Source organism: Scyliorhinus canicula, chromosome 5 (genome assembly GCF_902713615.1).
Source record: "Scyliorhinus canicula chromosome 5, sScyCan1.1, whole genome shotgun sequence".
Classification (NCBI taxonomy): Eukaryota; Metazoa; Chordata; class Chondrichthyes; order Carcharhiniformes; family Scyliorhinidae; genus Scyliorhinus; species Scyliorhinus canicula.
In genome coordinates this window covers 74,546,837-74,562,920 of record NC_052150.1, presented here as the reverse complement: position 1 = coordinate 74,562,920, position 16,084 = coordinate 74,546,837, and the positions used below count along the sequence as shown (strand labels likewise).

The following is a 16,084-nucleotide window of genomic DNA, read 5'->3' as shown; positions in this document are numbered from 1 at the left end:
ATGGTGATCTTCTTGAAGCAGGTAGGGACCTCAGGACGGAGAAAGGAGAAGTTGACGATGTCCACGAACACATCTGCTGGCTGGTCCTACCAGGATCTGAGTGCACAACCAGGGTCCCCATCCGGGCCCTCGCCTTCCGAGGGTTCATGGTCAAGAAGGCCGATCTGACTTCAGGAGCTGTAACGGTGGGTGTAAGCATGTCCGGGGCTGCTGGGCAGTCGACAGTGGTTTGATAGTTTCCTGCTTGAACCGAGCATAGAATGCACGAAGTTCATCGGGGAGGGGTGTGTGCTGCCGGAGATTCTGTTCGGTATTCACTTTATAGCTTATGTTGTTTAAGCCTTTCCTTGTAGCGCTAGTCTGTGACTCTAATTTGGTCTGATATTGTCTCTTGGCATCGCTGATGACTTTGCACATGTCATACCTGGATTCCTTGTATAGGTCAGGGTCACCTGACTTAAACGCCCCAGACTTGGCCTTCAGTAGGGCGTCAATCTCCCGATTAAGCTATGGTTTCCAGTTGGGGAACGTACGTACTACTTTCTTTGCAGTTGTCTACACATTTGTTGATCAAGTCTGTGACGGTGGTGGCATACTCGTTTCGGTTGGTCGCTGAGTTCTTAAACATGGGCCAGTCCACTGACTCCAAGCAGTCACATAGGAGCTCCTCTGTTGCCTCTGGCCAGCACTGCACAACATTCTTAACTGGATTCTCCCGCTTAAGTTTTTTCTTGAATACAAGTTCACACCTGAGGTACTTTACAAAGCATAGCAAAGACCACCGACAGTGACTGACCAGCACAACAGGGTTATCGTCGACATGATCTGGAAATCAAACACTAAACTCTAGATTCAGTGATATAGCATTAGAAAAGGGCTAAAAATAAATAAGAGAATGTCAGGCAAATAGGTTTCACAACACCATGGGCTGGATTTAACGCTTCCCCATTGGAGGCAGGAGGGCAAATTAAATGCAGCAGGTGCTATGCCCACCACCTACTATGCCCACCACCTACCCAGGCACTCACCACTGCATCCACCAGTTTTACAAGAAGTCTTTGGGGGATGCGGGGTCCCCTCCTTATTCCTGAAATAACAAGTTCATGACTAAATTATGTGACCCAAAATGGATTCACAAATAAATCAAAAGCTTATAAAAAGGGAAAACAAATCCATGAATACTACAGAGGGAAAGGAGAATTTAGTCACTGAGATAAATAAAAGGAACTGCCAAAATATGTTACAAGGTCGATCAAAGAAGAATGGAAGGACCTAATTTTTTTTTTGTTTTAAAAGGCTGCAGAGGATAAACATATAGCAAACAAGAAATTATTTTGGTAAGAAAGCAGTCGTAGAGAAAATAAAAGCCCAGAAGTTGAAAATTAACATAATAAACATTATGAATAATTATTTTCTTCTCTTTGTGTGAACTTACTGTCAAACAAATTTTTTTTAACATTGCAACAGTGATCGTACTTCAAAAGTACATAATTGACTGATAATCTTTGGAGTATTCTCAAATAACAAAAATCACTATATATTTGCAAGCTTTTTCTGTGCAGCTAAAAATATAGAATATTAGAGAAGAACATGATCAAGCAACTTGACAGCACACTGAGAACTGCATTTGCTTTGATTTTCTAAGATGCAAGCAACATATTCAAGTACAAGAAGCAATGCAGAGATGAGTCGCAAAGCTGATCTTCAATGTCAAAGATCCAAATTTTGAAGAAAAGACTGGAGAAACGTATGCTTTTCAACCTAGAGCGGAGATGTCAGAGCAAAGATCTTAACGTGTGGTATGCAAGATAATTAAAGGACATGGAAAAAGTGAACCTTGAATACATCAAAATACATTTGAGTCGACAAAAGATCACAAGATAAAATTAATACAAAATATTTTTTAGAACTGATACTCGAGAAAGTTCTTCGCTCGTAGCATGATCAATGTAGGAAATAGACATCCAGGAAGAGTAGTGGAGGCTAAAACCTCAATTTTTTTTTAAATTACTGCTGAAATGGAGGGAATTTAGAATCTTTCTGGACCAAGCATCTTTCATCCTCTACAATTATTGTATGATTATCAGATAGGCCTATTTGAGCTCAACGGTCCTTCAGCTAGAATTATGGAATGTTAAGGAACCAATGAGCAGTGCTATTAATAAATCATCATATAATCAGTAAAAAGGGAATTAAAAAGAAATTCATGGCAATTTGTAACAAGTACTTCACATACGTGTTTATAAAAGATGTGAATATTAGGAAATATTCTTGAAACTAAAATGGGAGAAAAAGTGTAATAAAAGCAAAGTATTAGAGAAATTATTCTAAAGGAAGATACATTTCCTGGACCTGGAGGGAGAGATCCAAGGATCGTGTGGAACGCAAAAGTTCCCAAAACTGCATTTCATCCTCTATTGAGAGGTGTTTGCCAATAGAGACTAGAGAGCAGTCAATTCTATTCTATTCTATTCCCATAATTCCCATAATTCCCATAGCCTCATGGTAGCATGGTGGTTAGCATCAATGCTTCACAGCTCCAGGGTCCCAGGTTCGATTCCCGGCTGGGTCACTGTCTGTGTGGAGTCTGCACGTCCTCCCCGTGTGTGCGTGGGTTTCCTCCGGGTGCTCCGGTTTCCTCCCACAGTCCAAAGATGTGCAGGTTAGGTGGATTGGCCATGCTAAATTGCCCGTAGTGTAAGGTTAATGGGGGGATTGTTGGGTTACGGGTATGTGGGTTTAAGCAGGGTGATCATTGCTCGGCACAACATCGAGGGCCGAAGGGCCTGTTCTGTGCTGTACTGTTCTATGTTCTATGTTCTATGTTCTAATTACCACGGTGCTAATCGCACTGGAGAGTTTCTGAGTCAACCACACTGGAAGCAAACCACTGCTGTATTTTTCCCAGCATAATCTTGGACCACGCCAATGGAAGTCCACGGTCACTAATACCTTTGAAGCCGGATGTATCCCACTGGAGGGGTTCAGATGATACCACACTAAATTAGAGCAAATCTCTTATGGTTGGTAACGGGCATCTGAACCTTTCAACTGAGATTACAGATCTCAAATCACTCCTGATATTTTTTTATTTACCTGCACTGTGAAATTCAGAGGTAGCTTTGTCCTATTTGCTGACAATGGCTATTGGCAGTGGATGTTGGCAGCCAGTGTGATCTTTGCTGTTAATAAGTGATGACAACTATGCTGAATGGTTAATGCTTATGACAGAACCATTGTATGATTAATTAAGTGATAATTATCTGTTGTTTATTGGGAAAGGAAGGTTATCTAATTAATATGCAAATAGACATTATTCTAATCATTTACCTTTATTTGGCGTCCGTTGATGTCACAGTAAAATAAAATAATTGGTGCATATTAATAGCATTTTGCCAATTATCAATCCATATTTTAGAAATCAATTATGACTTTACAAAGCCTCTGGGTGGTCCCCAAAGTTCACAGATTAGATTATTTCTGAGAGGGGAAGAAACTTACAGCGGATTATGTTTTTGTAAAATTTCTATTTTAGGCACCACAGGGTTCTCTTTTTTTTTGCGTATGTTAATGAAAAGTAAACAAGTGAAAGTGGTGTCATCTCAAAGTGCCAGAAGATTATTGATCTGTTTGTTACTGATCTAATTATAATTTTTTTGTAGCATTCTGTAGATTGTGTCAATTCAGGGGGCTGGTTTAGCTCAGTGGGCAAGACAGCTGGTTTGTGATGCAGAACAAGGCCAGCAGCGCGGGTTCAATTCCCGTATCAGCTGAGAATTCTGTATTCTCCCCGTGTACCTGAACAGGCACCAGAATGTGGCGACTAGGGGTTTTTCACAGTAATGTCATTGCAGTGTTAATGTAAGCCTACTTGTGACAATAAAAAGATTATTATTCCTTACAAAAACAGAAAATGCCTATTGCAATTTTGTTTGTTTTCTTCTATGATCCTCTTACTTAGACCTGAAATTCCTGATGTAGCCTCTTTTCTTGACTGATGTAGAACAGAGCCTGTAAATATTCTCTGTTGTTGCCTTCTAGTAACATTTACACCTCACATTTTAGGTGTTATTTTAAGTTGTACAACTTCTTTCAGACCTCTTTCGAACTCCTCCAAGTCATGACATTATAGTCATTTTTTCAGTGACATACTGCCTTGTTTATTACCTTTTTTGTATACTGCTGATGGTCTGTCCTTTCATATCAGTTATGTGGCTCATTCGCTGCTTAGGAAGTGTTATTGATTTGTCATTTTTATGGGTGTGTTAGAATTGGCTCTGCTTTTGTTTCCTAATGAAATTGCAAACTTGTGAATAAATTGCAAAACAGGACATTCCCATGTGTTAGCTGATCGTAAGTTAAATGAAAATAGGTATTTCTCATTTTTGCACTGGAAAACAGAAAATTATTACTTTCAATGTTGCCTTCAGCATTTGATTCGAATTCCAATTGCTGCTTCTCTGCACTTTACCTTGCAACGACCTTTCTCCCACCCAAATATTTTTGCTACTTAAATGCAAATCATATATTTTAATTAAAAAACTGCCAACTCAGGAGCTAATGATATCTGCTAACGGACGGCAAATTAGGGCCCAACAATTTATTAGCACTGGATTTATGCTAATATAATCTCTAGCACTAACACTCCCAACATATGCATACCTCAGTGTATTATACCTTTCACTTTTCATGAATTCTAGACACGCATTACTATTTGTATGATACTCTCGGTGACTGCCAAGTAATCAGAAAATCTGAGTGTCTTTAAGACATAGATAGGTTTTTGATCGATAAGGGGATCAGGGGTTATGGGGATGAGAAAAATATCAGCCATGATTGAATGGCGGAGCAGACTCAATGGGCCAATGGCCTAATTCTGTTCCTATGTCTAATGGTCTTAATGCAACTGTGGGGTGGAGCCATTTGGTTAGATTTGATCCTCAATTTGCTCTGGTCACAGCCCTGGTTCTCTTCGGGGCCGAGAAAATGGAGGGGAGGTTCAATAGGGGTGTGAGGTATTTTGACAGAATAAGTATAGAGAAACTGTTTCCACTGGCAGGAGGATGGTAACCAGATGACAAGATATTGCTGGGGAAAATAGTCATGTTGTTGAAGCTTTTTGTCTTGTACTCATCAGGACATTTGACAAGTCAAGTCAAATTTCAAACTATCACAATTTATTCTAAGGAGAAAAAGCAGGACATTTGACAAGACAGTCAAATTTCAAACTATCACAATTTATTCTAAGGAGAAAAAGGTGCTGATTGATTGGCAAGTCAACTCCAGCCAAGGTGTTGCCACAGAGAAAGCAGTGGCAAACTATCGGCTCTATTTGGAACTATATGGTCTGTACTCTGCCTGTTGTGAACAAGGGAACATTATTCAATCATCTAATCACTGAGCTGTACAACCTGGGTGTATATCAGGCATTTCGGCACCGACTGTATGAATTGTTTCACCCCAAAGTATTGGGTTTCTTCAATGTTCCAGGACACTTTCTTTTGTGCAGAGCAGTCTGACGCACCTCATAAATGCTGGATCCCAACTGAAGAAACGTTATATGATCTTTAGGCTGCAGAGAGCTCCCACCTGTGAGCCCATTCCTGGTCTGCAATTTATCCTAAAAATGGGAAATATGAAGTCTTGCCCCTTTCATGACAATGCAAAAAGTCTCAAAAATAGCAGAGGCTTTAGACTTCCTACTGGTATTGTTCCATCTCAACCACCAACCACCACCCCTCCCCTCCTCAATTAGGTCTGCCAACTCTGAATGGATGTTTTCCTGGACGTATAATTGCATTACAGGGGCTGGTTTAGCACACTGGGCTAAATCGCTGTCTTATAAAGCAGACCCAGGCAGGCCAGCAGCACGGTTCAAATCTCGTACCAGCCTCCCCGAAAAGGCGCCGGAATGTGGCGACTAGGGGCTTTTCACAGTAACTTCATTGAAGCCTACTCGTGACAATAAGCGAATTTTATTTCAAGGGGCTGGTTTAGCACAATGGGCTAAATCGCTGGCTTTTAAAGCAGGCCAGCAGCACGGTTCAATTCCCGTACCAGCCTCCCTGAACAGGTGCCGGAATGTGGCGACTAGGGGCTTTTCACAGTAACTTCATTGAAGCCTACTCATGACAATAAGCGATTTTCATTTTCATTTCATTTCATGTTTCCAACTACCCCACTCCAATGTTGTTGCTGTTCATCTCGCAACATGTCGATCCTCATGACAGCCCACTTGTCTTTCCACACAAATTGAAACGGAAATAACTGATCATGGCTCAATTGCATGATTCTCATTCATAAGACAGCATTTTATTCCCTGACAAGGAAGTGATCGCAAGGGGGGGGGGGGGGGGGGGGGGATGAGGTTGTGGTAAATGATCATCTAATTGTGGGTCCAAGGACAGTGCCATTATGGGGATGCCTGATGATGGTGGGGGGCGGGGGGAGAGAGAGAAATGGGGATACTGGTTTGCTGGAAGGATCACTCTGTCACCTCCTGGCCCACAAGCAATTGCCTCTTTCATGTAGCATTCCTCAACTCTCTTTAGCTGTCAGTTGCCCCAACGCGTGTGAAGTCTAGTTGGTTAGGCATACATTTAAAATAGACATCAGGTTTAAGGCACGGAGCCTCATTATTATACCAACTGCCTCCTGAGCATTTTGGTTGTCTGCCACTGATCTGTTAGAAACTTGAATGGCAGATTTGAGAGATGTTAAAAAGTATATATCCTATTCCACCTGTTTTCAACCTTATTGATGTCAATTCATTCTCGTATCCACAAACCAATGGGGGGAGAACAAAATGTTCGCTCAATTTTAGAATAAGTGGCATTAAAACAGGGGCAGAGAAGAGGTGACAAAACAACCCACCTCTGTCCTTTTGAATGCGAGTGATAATTTTCGGGAATGCAAAGAAGGTGGAACATTTACCTCATAGGCGTCAGCCATGTTGACCGTCTCCCCATGCTCAGCCACATAGCCAATGATTCCTTTCCCCCAAGGTACCTGCACCTCGTTGGAGTTCTCCATACTGGAGGAAGGCACGACTGTGGTCCCCGAGTGAACATCGAAAAACTTTGAGACCAACTTCCTTTTATGGGGAGGCCCCTCCACCAGAAAAAGTGAGCAGCGATCTGCACCCACCATGATGCACACGTTGATGAGGATCTTGTAACTCAGGCTGGTGAGGTCCAAATCGTTGGATATGTCCTTCACGAGCTCCAGGAAGAATTCCCTCTCGTTGGATTCCTGGAGTTTGCACTTGTAGTCGATGGCCGCAGAGGCATATTGGGGGATGTTCACTCTGGACTCCAGGAGGGCACTCAGGATGTGGGCTGCGGTGGGGGGCAGGGAGCTGGCCTTCCTCAGGAGGGCTCTCCTGCCGGAGGGCGCGTCCGGGGCTCTCAGTAAGGCGTGCTCGTCGTAGGTGCGGTGGGAGGTCATGGCCCTGGATCTGGCGAAACTTCTCCTCAGCTCTTTCTGAGAGGAGCGCCGGTGCACGCCCTCAGCCCGCGAACTGCAGCTCGCCTCCCTGCTGCCCAGGCTCTGCTTCTCCTCCCCAGCAGCCGAGCCGGAAACTTTAGCAGCGGTGTGCTCCTTCAGCCACTTGCTGACCGACTCGCTCTTGCCCTTTCTCAGCAGGTAATCCTCGAAGAAATCGGGGTGCCGGTCCAGGAAAGCTTCCACGTCTGAAAAGTCAACGCTGGCCATGACGCCTCTTAGGGCTGCCACGGAGCTGGCAAGTTCCTGTCTGAGACAAACAACAAACTTAGAGCATCTTCAGAACCGGTGGGTGAGGGAAAGAAGGGGAGCGGGGGCGGTGCCGGCAGCAAACTGCTGCTCACTATTTATTAGCTGACATTCTCACTACATGACATCGCCGGTTCACGCCTGAATCAGATTGAAGCGGCAAAAAAAAAACATATTGCAGCTCTGCCGAGCCCACACCGTCAATGCACGAGTCACTTAACCTCGAGCAGCGAGGAAATTATCAGGAGCAAGTTCAGCCCACCCTGGGGGGGGGGGTTGCAGTTCTTTGGTCCCAACTTAACCCGGAGGAGGGAGGGGGGTTGTTAGTTTCTGTCATTCATTAACAAATCAAAGGTGTAGACGAAAGGAGTGCTGCCATGAATTGTCCCCGTCTGTGCTCCCAAACCAGTGCAGAAGTCGGGAAGAAATCCTGCCAAGTAAATAAAAACTAGGAGACATGAAATCCTACCTCCCGAGCTCTGGCCGCCTTGCAACTGCTGTGAGATTAATAAACCTTTCGTCAGCGAAACCCTGACTAGAAAGTTGATAGAAAGACAGGTTCCCATCGCCGATTAAAATCCGAATCAGCCCACCCGGCGATTTGAATACCATCAATAGACCAAACCTGGATGTTTTCAGGGCAGAGCATCTTGGCAACTTTGATGCGATTAAGTTACTTATGTATGTTTTTAAAAGTTGAACGCTTTTTAAAAATTAATGTGCCAAATAATGGTTTCAATTTCCTTCGCTATTTTAACCGCAGGGCTGGCCATTCGGATTTCTTTGTAAAAAAAAAATTCCTAATTTCAATGAAACATTGAAGCAAGGTAAGTGTGACAACTTTAATTTGCTGCTCATGGTGTTCAATTCATAGTGGAAAATGGGACTCGTGTCATTCAGCAATATCACTCTCCTCTATAGCAAGTTTAACATTGAAACCAAGTAACCCCAAAAGGCAAGCCAGAAATAGACTGCGCAAGTGGTGACTATCTGGCCCAATACACTCTGTCACACAATGTACACAGGATTGATTGCCGCTTGAACAGTTGGGTGCTGAGCAACACCACTGCTCCCATCCCGCGATCGGGACGTCTGTTATTAATAGGCACAATCCAGGTTGCCATTAGATACAGTGACTTGACGTCAAGCCTACTACTGTATTGGGTCAGGAAAACAGAGCATCCGCCTACCTGTCCTTAAACAACGTGGCAGAAGCGCCACCCTAACAGAATGGAGTGGTTCCATTTGCCTGAAGCGGGGGCCGGGTGCAGGTTGGCTCTTGGACCTGGCACCCTGAGCACAAAACAATTTAAAATGCATGACAGGGTCAGTGGAGATTGAGGAGATGCTGGTGGCGTTAGAAAAGTAAATCGTCAGGGATTTTCCCCACCACCAGCCGTGAAACTCAGCCGCTGCTTCACAGCCATTAAAGCTGCTCTTTAATTACTATTGATTTTTCTCCCATTGTTCAGACGTCAGGCGAACTCCCCTGAGATGTATTGACCCGCTGTTAAATACTTCCTATCAAATATTTGAATGTGTGCCCCCCTCCCCTCCTCTCCCGGGACCTCAAACCTCCGATTTATTTCTCTAATGACCTATTTCATTTATTTCTTTATGGCTAATTATAACCTTTTAATTGAATCCGCTCAAGCCGCAGTCACTTTTAAAAATGTATTTGACCTTGTGAGTCTCGCAGTCGAATCTTACTGCTGTATTCCTGTAGACCTGCAGCAAGACGCAGGTGTCAAAGTGACCTGGCCTGCAGATTTTATTCTGAAAGACACGTACGCTACAAATGATGATGTGGATTCGAGGCCAGTTTGCATATGCTATACGGGTCAGCTATTCAATACACATTTTAAAATCGTGCTTTTGGTGACAGCAGAAGGATAAACATAGGCATATATCTATATTGAAATGAAGGAAAGGGTTGGGTTATTAAGAATTTACCGTGAAAATGTTTAGTGTGAGATAATTAGGAGATGCGTTACACAGAAATAAAGATTCGCATTTGATCCTCAAGACTCCTGAATGTCTCCAAACACTTCACAGACAATTGAATACTTTTGAAGTGTAGCCGCTGCTGTAAGAAATATAACAGTCCATATGTACACAGTAAATTTCTCCAAACAGCTAGATGTTAATGGCCAGATAACTTATTTTCTGTGATGTTGATTTGATGGTCAATGTTTTGACCAGGTGACCAGGGGTTAGTCCACTGCCCATCTTTATAATAATGCCACGAAAACCTTTTCTGCCCAAGCAGGTTTAATGTTCCATCGGAAGTGCAGCACTCCCTGAGTACTGCACTGGACTGCTAGCCCTGATGTATGTGCTTTATGCCCTGTAGTGGGTCTTAGAGATTCAAGAGATACGAGTGTTACCCATAGCTGACACAAGAAAGAAGTGAAGGGGAGTAGGATGATCAAATGAGAATATGTGACATTTCAGCCTTTGTTGTGGGAAATTAACTGATGGGTTTTGTTCTGCTACACTGTTTGCAGCGATACAAAGGCAGAATTATTGGGCTATGGAATGTTTTGCCACCAGGAATGGTTCAGTCAGAGACTAGTGTATCAATGGGGGGGGGCAGGTATTTGAAGCAGATGCCGACACAAGGATTGTGGAGAAAGAGCAACGTCATGGATTTCGCGTGCATTGCACCAGTAACAAGCAGACCGACATGATGGGCTGACTTTTAAATTGCTTTTCAGTGATTGGGTTTAGTCATCCCGTTGAGTGGTCACCCAAATTACATTGAAGAAGGCAGTGTGACGTCACCTGTTGAAGGCCCTAGTTTGGATGTCACTGGCTGCAATGTCGTTGCAAGTTACATTTTCAAAAGTTCTCAGCATGTCTAAACCATTTAGCTGGCGTGCATACCATGAGCAAGGCTCCATGCCTGTTTACAAACTAACAAATGCAGGACTCTGTTTTCCCAGATAAGAGAATGCTCCTTGAATAGCTGATCCCGTGTCACTCTCAGTGAGTATCTGTCTCACAGTGATAGCTTAAATGCAAATGCCTTAATATACATTCTATTTGAATGGCATAATCATATAATCTCAACAAAAATATAAAATTCCTTTACAAAGAATACCCCTAACATTCATTATGGTAACCCGGCCATTGATAATTTAACACTACAAAGAAATGCAATTCAATTTTCAGAAACCAAGAATAGATTAATGTATGAAGCAAACAGAGGATTCATACCTATGATGCTTGACCTCTGTTTGAATTATTTCTAAAAACTTTGCAGTTCAGCAATCTGAGCAAGTAAATCCATCATTTACTTTATTGCATGAATTAGTAATGATATTAGTGATACAGAAATGATGGTGTCGAAACTGGTGATTTAGTTGCAAATGCAATTTTGATAATATTTAACAAATACAAACCTTTTTCATTATTACCTTCTTATTCCCTTAAATTGATCTATTGCTAACTCATTTATATCTAACAGATTTGTAAATGGAAACAGTCCTGATTATGTATGTACATCAGCTATCCTTCCAAAATCATAGAAGTGTTACAAAAATGTAAAACATGTAAGAGTTCTATAAAAAAAAAAGTCATGCTCTTAACAAGCAGTCCAGAGGCTGTGGGTTAAAATCCAGTTCTGAAATTGAATTCAGTAAACCTGGCAATTTGTGAGATTTCATCATGAAAGATAGATTTCCTTCACTGAGGTCATTAAACATCTCCATCAAATTTACCTATATATAACACCAGTGCAACAATGCATTGTTGACTCTGACTAACGTTAGAAGTGAGTTCTCAGGGCAGCATGGTGCCGCAGTGGTTAGCATCGCTGCCTCACGGCACCAAGGTCCCAGGTTTGATCCTGGCTCTGGATCACTGTCCTTGTGGCGTTTTCATATTCTCCTCGTGTTTGTGTGGGTTACGCCCCCACAACCCGAAAGATGTGCCAGGTAGTTGGATTGATCATGCTAAATTGCCCCTTAATTGAAAAAGATGAATTAGGTAGTCTAAATTTATTTTTTAAAAATAAGTGAGTTCGCAATAATAATAATCTTTATTAGTGTCACAAGTAGGCTTACATTAACACTGCAATGAAGTTACTGTGAAAATCCCCTTGTCGCCATACACCGGTGCCTTTTCGGGTACACGGAGGGAGAATGCAGAATGTCCAATTCATGTAACAAACATGTCTTTCGGGACTTGTAGGAGGAAACTCTGAGCACCTGAAGGAAACCCACGCAGACATGGGGAGAACGTGCAGACTCCGCACAGTCAGTGACCCAAGCTGGAATCGAACCTGGGACCGTGGCACTGTGAAGCAACAGTACTAACCATCATGCTACTATGCCACCCAAGGCACCTTGGCCCTCATCCCTCACCACCTCCCAAATCCCCTTCCCCTCCCGATGCCCTCTCACAACTTTACTACTTCTACAACTTCAAAGGCTCAGCAGGTGGCTGGACTTCATCAATGTAAAGCTCACAGGGGCAAATAGGCACACGTTAACATCTGAATACTGTTGAATGCAGAAGCGCATTTTGTCTCTGAACATTTTTACCGCGCTGGTCAATTTACTGATCAGTTAACCTTTTCTAAACAAAGCCCCATCATTAATCATTGCATTTGGAACATATTTAATCTAGCATACACCCTTACGTTATGACATGGGAAGTTGTCACAACTTTTGAACTTGCCTATCAAGAAGTTCCTAATTCCAGATCAGGCTTACCCACTGGTTAATGACTGCTCTGAGATGTTGTCAATCAAACCTCCAGATAAAACAGGCCCACCTCCTTGGAAGTAGTGGGAACTCTAAAATACCCAATCTTGTAATGGAGTAGGAAAGGGGAAGATACATGCTGCTACCGTGACCCAAGCTGGCAATCAAACCTGGGTGCCTGCTGCTGTGAAGCAACAGTGCTAACCACTGCGTTGCCAGATGCAGTTATAGCAGATGACCTATTATCACCTTCCCAAGGCAACAAAGATAGATACTAAATAATAAATAAATTATCAGCATCATATCCACCATTAATCCATTTCTAAGACTTCACAAATTATTCAGCTTGAAGCAAATCAAGGAAATAGATGGCAGCAATCAATATAAAGAAAGGCTGCACTCTGTACATCAATGTTTCATAGTTATTTGAGAATGTGCAAAGCTCACTGCAAGATCTAGCAGTGGTTACAAAGGAGTCTAATACATAGACCTATATAGTGGTGTATAACTAATTTACAAAACCACAGGCTACAATAAAATGCATAGCAATTGCACAGCATCAAAGTGCTTGGGCCTAGATGGAATTGCTCTCCTGAACATGCTGATTAATGTTACTGAGAATTTGGACTGGACAGCACAGGAGTCTCTTGTGGTTGGATGAGAATCGAGCCAATGTGCTTCAGCAAATTTAGGCATGGTGGGTGAATAGGATTTAATGAAAGTTAAGATATGGCCAGCAGAGCTTTGGATGAGCTCAAGGTTATACAGAGTGGAAGCTGGGATGCTAGCCAGAAAAGCATTGAAATGGTCAAGTCTTCAAGAAACAAAGACCAGATTAGATCTTTGATCAAATTTAGCAGACAATGTAGTGACAAAGTTCTCAAATTTGAAATTCTTGCCAAAATCTCCCCATGACCTTGCTATTCCTTGGGCTGGATTCTCCCAAAACAAGGGCTAAGTGTTTTTTTTAAAATATTTTTTATTCTCCTTTTTCACATTTTCTCCCAAATTTACACCCAACAATAAACAATAATCAGTAACGAATGTAATGTCAATCCCCATACCAATAACAACAATCCCATCCTCCCATCAAACCCCAGACATTAGCCTGCATGTTAACATAATCAAATGAAAAAAGGAATCAGGAATCACCCAAAGTCACCATTAACACATACAGTCCCCCTCCCCCCAACCCTTCCAGTGTGGAGAGGTTGATCTCCACCCTAACAAGATCCGCCTTCAGGCAATCAACGAGGCGAAGGCTACAACATCTGCCTCCGCACCCGTTTCCAATCCCTGGCTGGTCCAACACCCTGAATATGGCCTCCCGAGGGCCCAGGTCCACTTTCACGTGCACCACTTTAGAGATTACCCTAAAATCCTCCTTCCAGTAATCCTCCAGCTTTGGACAGGACCAAAACATATAAACGTGGTTTGCGCCCCCCCCCCCCCCCCCCCCTTCCACAACGTTCACACACATCTTCAACCCCCTCAAAGAGCCGGCTCATCCTCACCCTCGTAAGGTGTTCTCTGTACACCACCTTCAACTGTATCAGCCCCAACCTCGCTCACAAGGTGGAGGCGTTCACCCTCCGGAGCACCTCACACCAGAACCCCTCCTCCATACCCTCTCCCAACTCTTCCTCCCACTTTGCCTTGATCTCTTCTAGTGGCGCCTTCTCCTCCTCCAAAATAGCCCAATACTACCCCCTTCTCCAGTCACCCTGTCGTCAGCACCGCCTCCAGCAATGTGAAAGCCAGCTCTACTGGGAAGCTCTGCAGCTCCTTTCTGGCAAAGTCTCGAACTTGCATGTATCTAAATATTTCCCCCTGCTCCAGCCCATACTTCCCTCCCAGCTCCTTCAATCCTGCAAACTGACACCCAAGAAACAAATCTTTTAGTGAAAACAGGGGCTAAGTGTTGACACCTTCGTGAAGACGATGGAGTTTCACGACAGCGTCGTCGGACTCCCAGGTAGAGTTCCTCAAGGGGCGAGCACGGGCAGATCATGCAGCTTGTGCCGGACCGGCCTCTCATTCGCCGGTTCTGTCACTGACACGGAGCCACGGCCCCAGTTAGAAATTCTCCCCCCACACACAGCCGTCGCAAGCAAGATGGTGGCGTGCATAGCAGCGCTGTAATTTAGGGACGGGGAGCTCGAGATCCTACTGGACACCGTGGAGGAGAGGAGGCAGGCGTTATATCCCGGACTGGGCCGCAGGACAGCAGGCGCGATTGTTTGCCGTGCATGGGCGGAGGTGGCCGAGGCCGGCAGCGCTGTTGGGGCGGGGGCCAGGATAGCTGACCAGTGACGGAAAAAGCTGCATGACCTCCTCAGGGCAGTCAGAGTGAGTACCCAGCACTGTGCCCCTGGCACCAACCCCTCTACACCCCACATATATGTGACCCACCCACTCCCCAGGAGGACAGCCTCACTCCCACCCTGACCCATATGGCTGCACCTACCGATGCCAGGTGCAATGGCCAGGTGCCATGTGCACCAGTACCATCAGAGATCTAACCCCTGGGCTGCATGCGCCGGACCCGTCTAACACTGTTGCTGTTTGTGTTTCCCACAGAAGACCCTGGACTTTGGGTCTGATAATGACCCAGGCTTTCCGTCACTGCTATCTCCTACACCCTCCACCATCTCAGAGACTGTCACTTGGGTTGGGCAATTTAGTGGAGAGGCTTCTGGGACACTCACCTGTGCGCACCATACAGCCGTACCGGTACAGCAGGTGGAGATAGGAGCAGCCGAGGGGCCAGACGGTTGGAGGGCAACCCGGCCCCAGCAACCAGCTTCCGCCCAGATGGGTCCTGAGCTTCTGGAAGATCTATTCCCACCCATAGTGCAGGCGCAAGCAGCGACCCAGGGACTAGAGGAGGAGATGACAGCCAGTTTCCAGCACCTGCAGAAGCAGGGTGTGGGGCCGGTCATGCGTGTCACCCAGGTCGAAACCAGGGCCCATGCCAGTGACTCTTGGAGGGGAGGTCCTGGAGCACCGCAACACCTTGGACCCCCCCCCCCCTGTCCCTGCTGCATCAGGTGGGCAGTGGATGGAACAGGTTGGCACCATGCCACCCGGAACGTCCGTGGAGCAGCCAGCCCCATCCAGGCCTGGCCGCCCCAGGAAGCGTGCGCCAACGGGTACCCTAGTCGCAGGGCAGGGGTCACAGCAGTCCAGACCCACTCCTGCTGTACCGTCTGGGAAACCACCTAGGCGTAGTGATAGGGTCCGTAAGGCCAGAAAACTAGAAACCAGCTAAGTTGGCCCGGGTGCAGGGCACCATTTAGTTATAAGGGAGAGGGCACAGACTGTAAATGCCTCTTCACAGTAAACACCTATTATCATCATTGCAAGCTGTCCCTGTGCTCTGTCTGATAGGGGTGAGGTGTTCAGTGGTGGCCACTGTGGTTGAGGGGTGGTGGACGGATGATGGTGATGCCCTCTCCCCTGACTGTCCCCATCACCCACCCCAGCTATTCGACAGAGCCATGTGTTGGACTGGCCAGCCCACATGCGGTGCTCACTCTGGTGAGAGGTGCTACTGTGGGCATGGGTCTGACATTGTCTAACCATGTGGAGCACGAGGCTCATTGCAGAGCGGGCTATCATCC

At 44.9% G+C, this 16,084-nt stretch overlaps 1 protein-coding gene across 1 annotated transcript in view; it reads right to left on the bottom strand.

Moving 5' to 3' along the window:
- The window catches only part of pde11al (phosphodiesterase 11a, like), a 392,598-nt gene extending 384,839 nt beyond the window's left edge, over positions 1 to 7,759 (bottom strand). The window contains exon 1 of the mRNA XM_038797237.1: positions 6,934 to 7,759. Coding sequence (XP_038653165.1) covers positions 6,934 to 7,713 — 780 coding nt within the window. The 5' untranslated portion in view covers positions 7,714 to 7,759. The remainder of the gene's footprint in view (positions 1 to 6,933) is intronic.
- Positions 7,760 to 16,084: the final 8,325 nt, after the last annotated feature.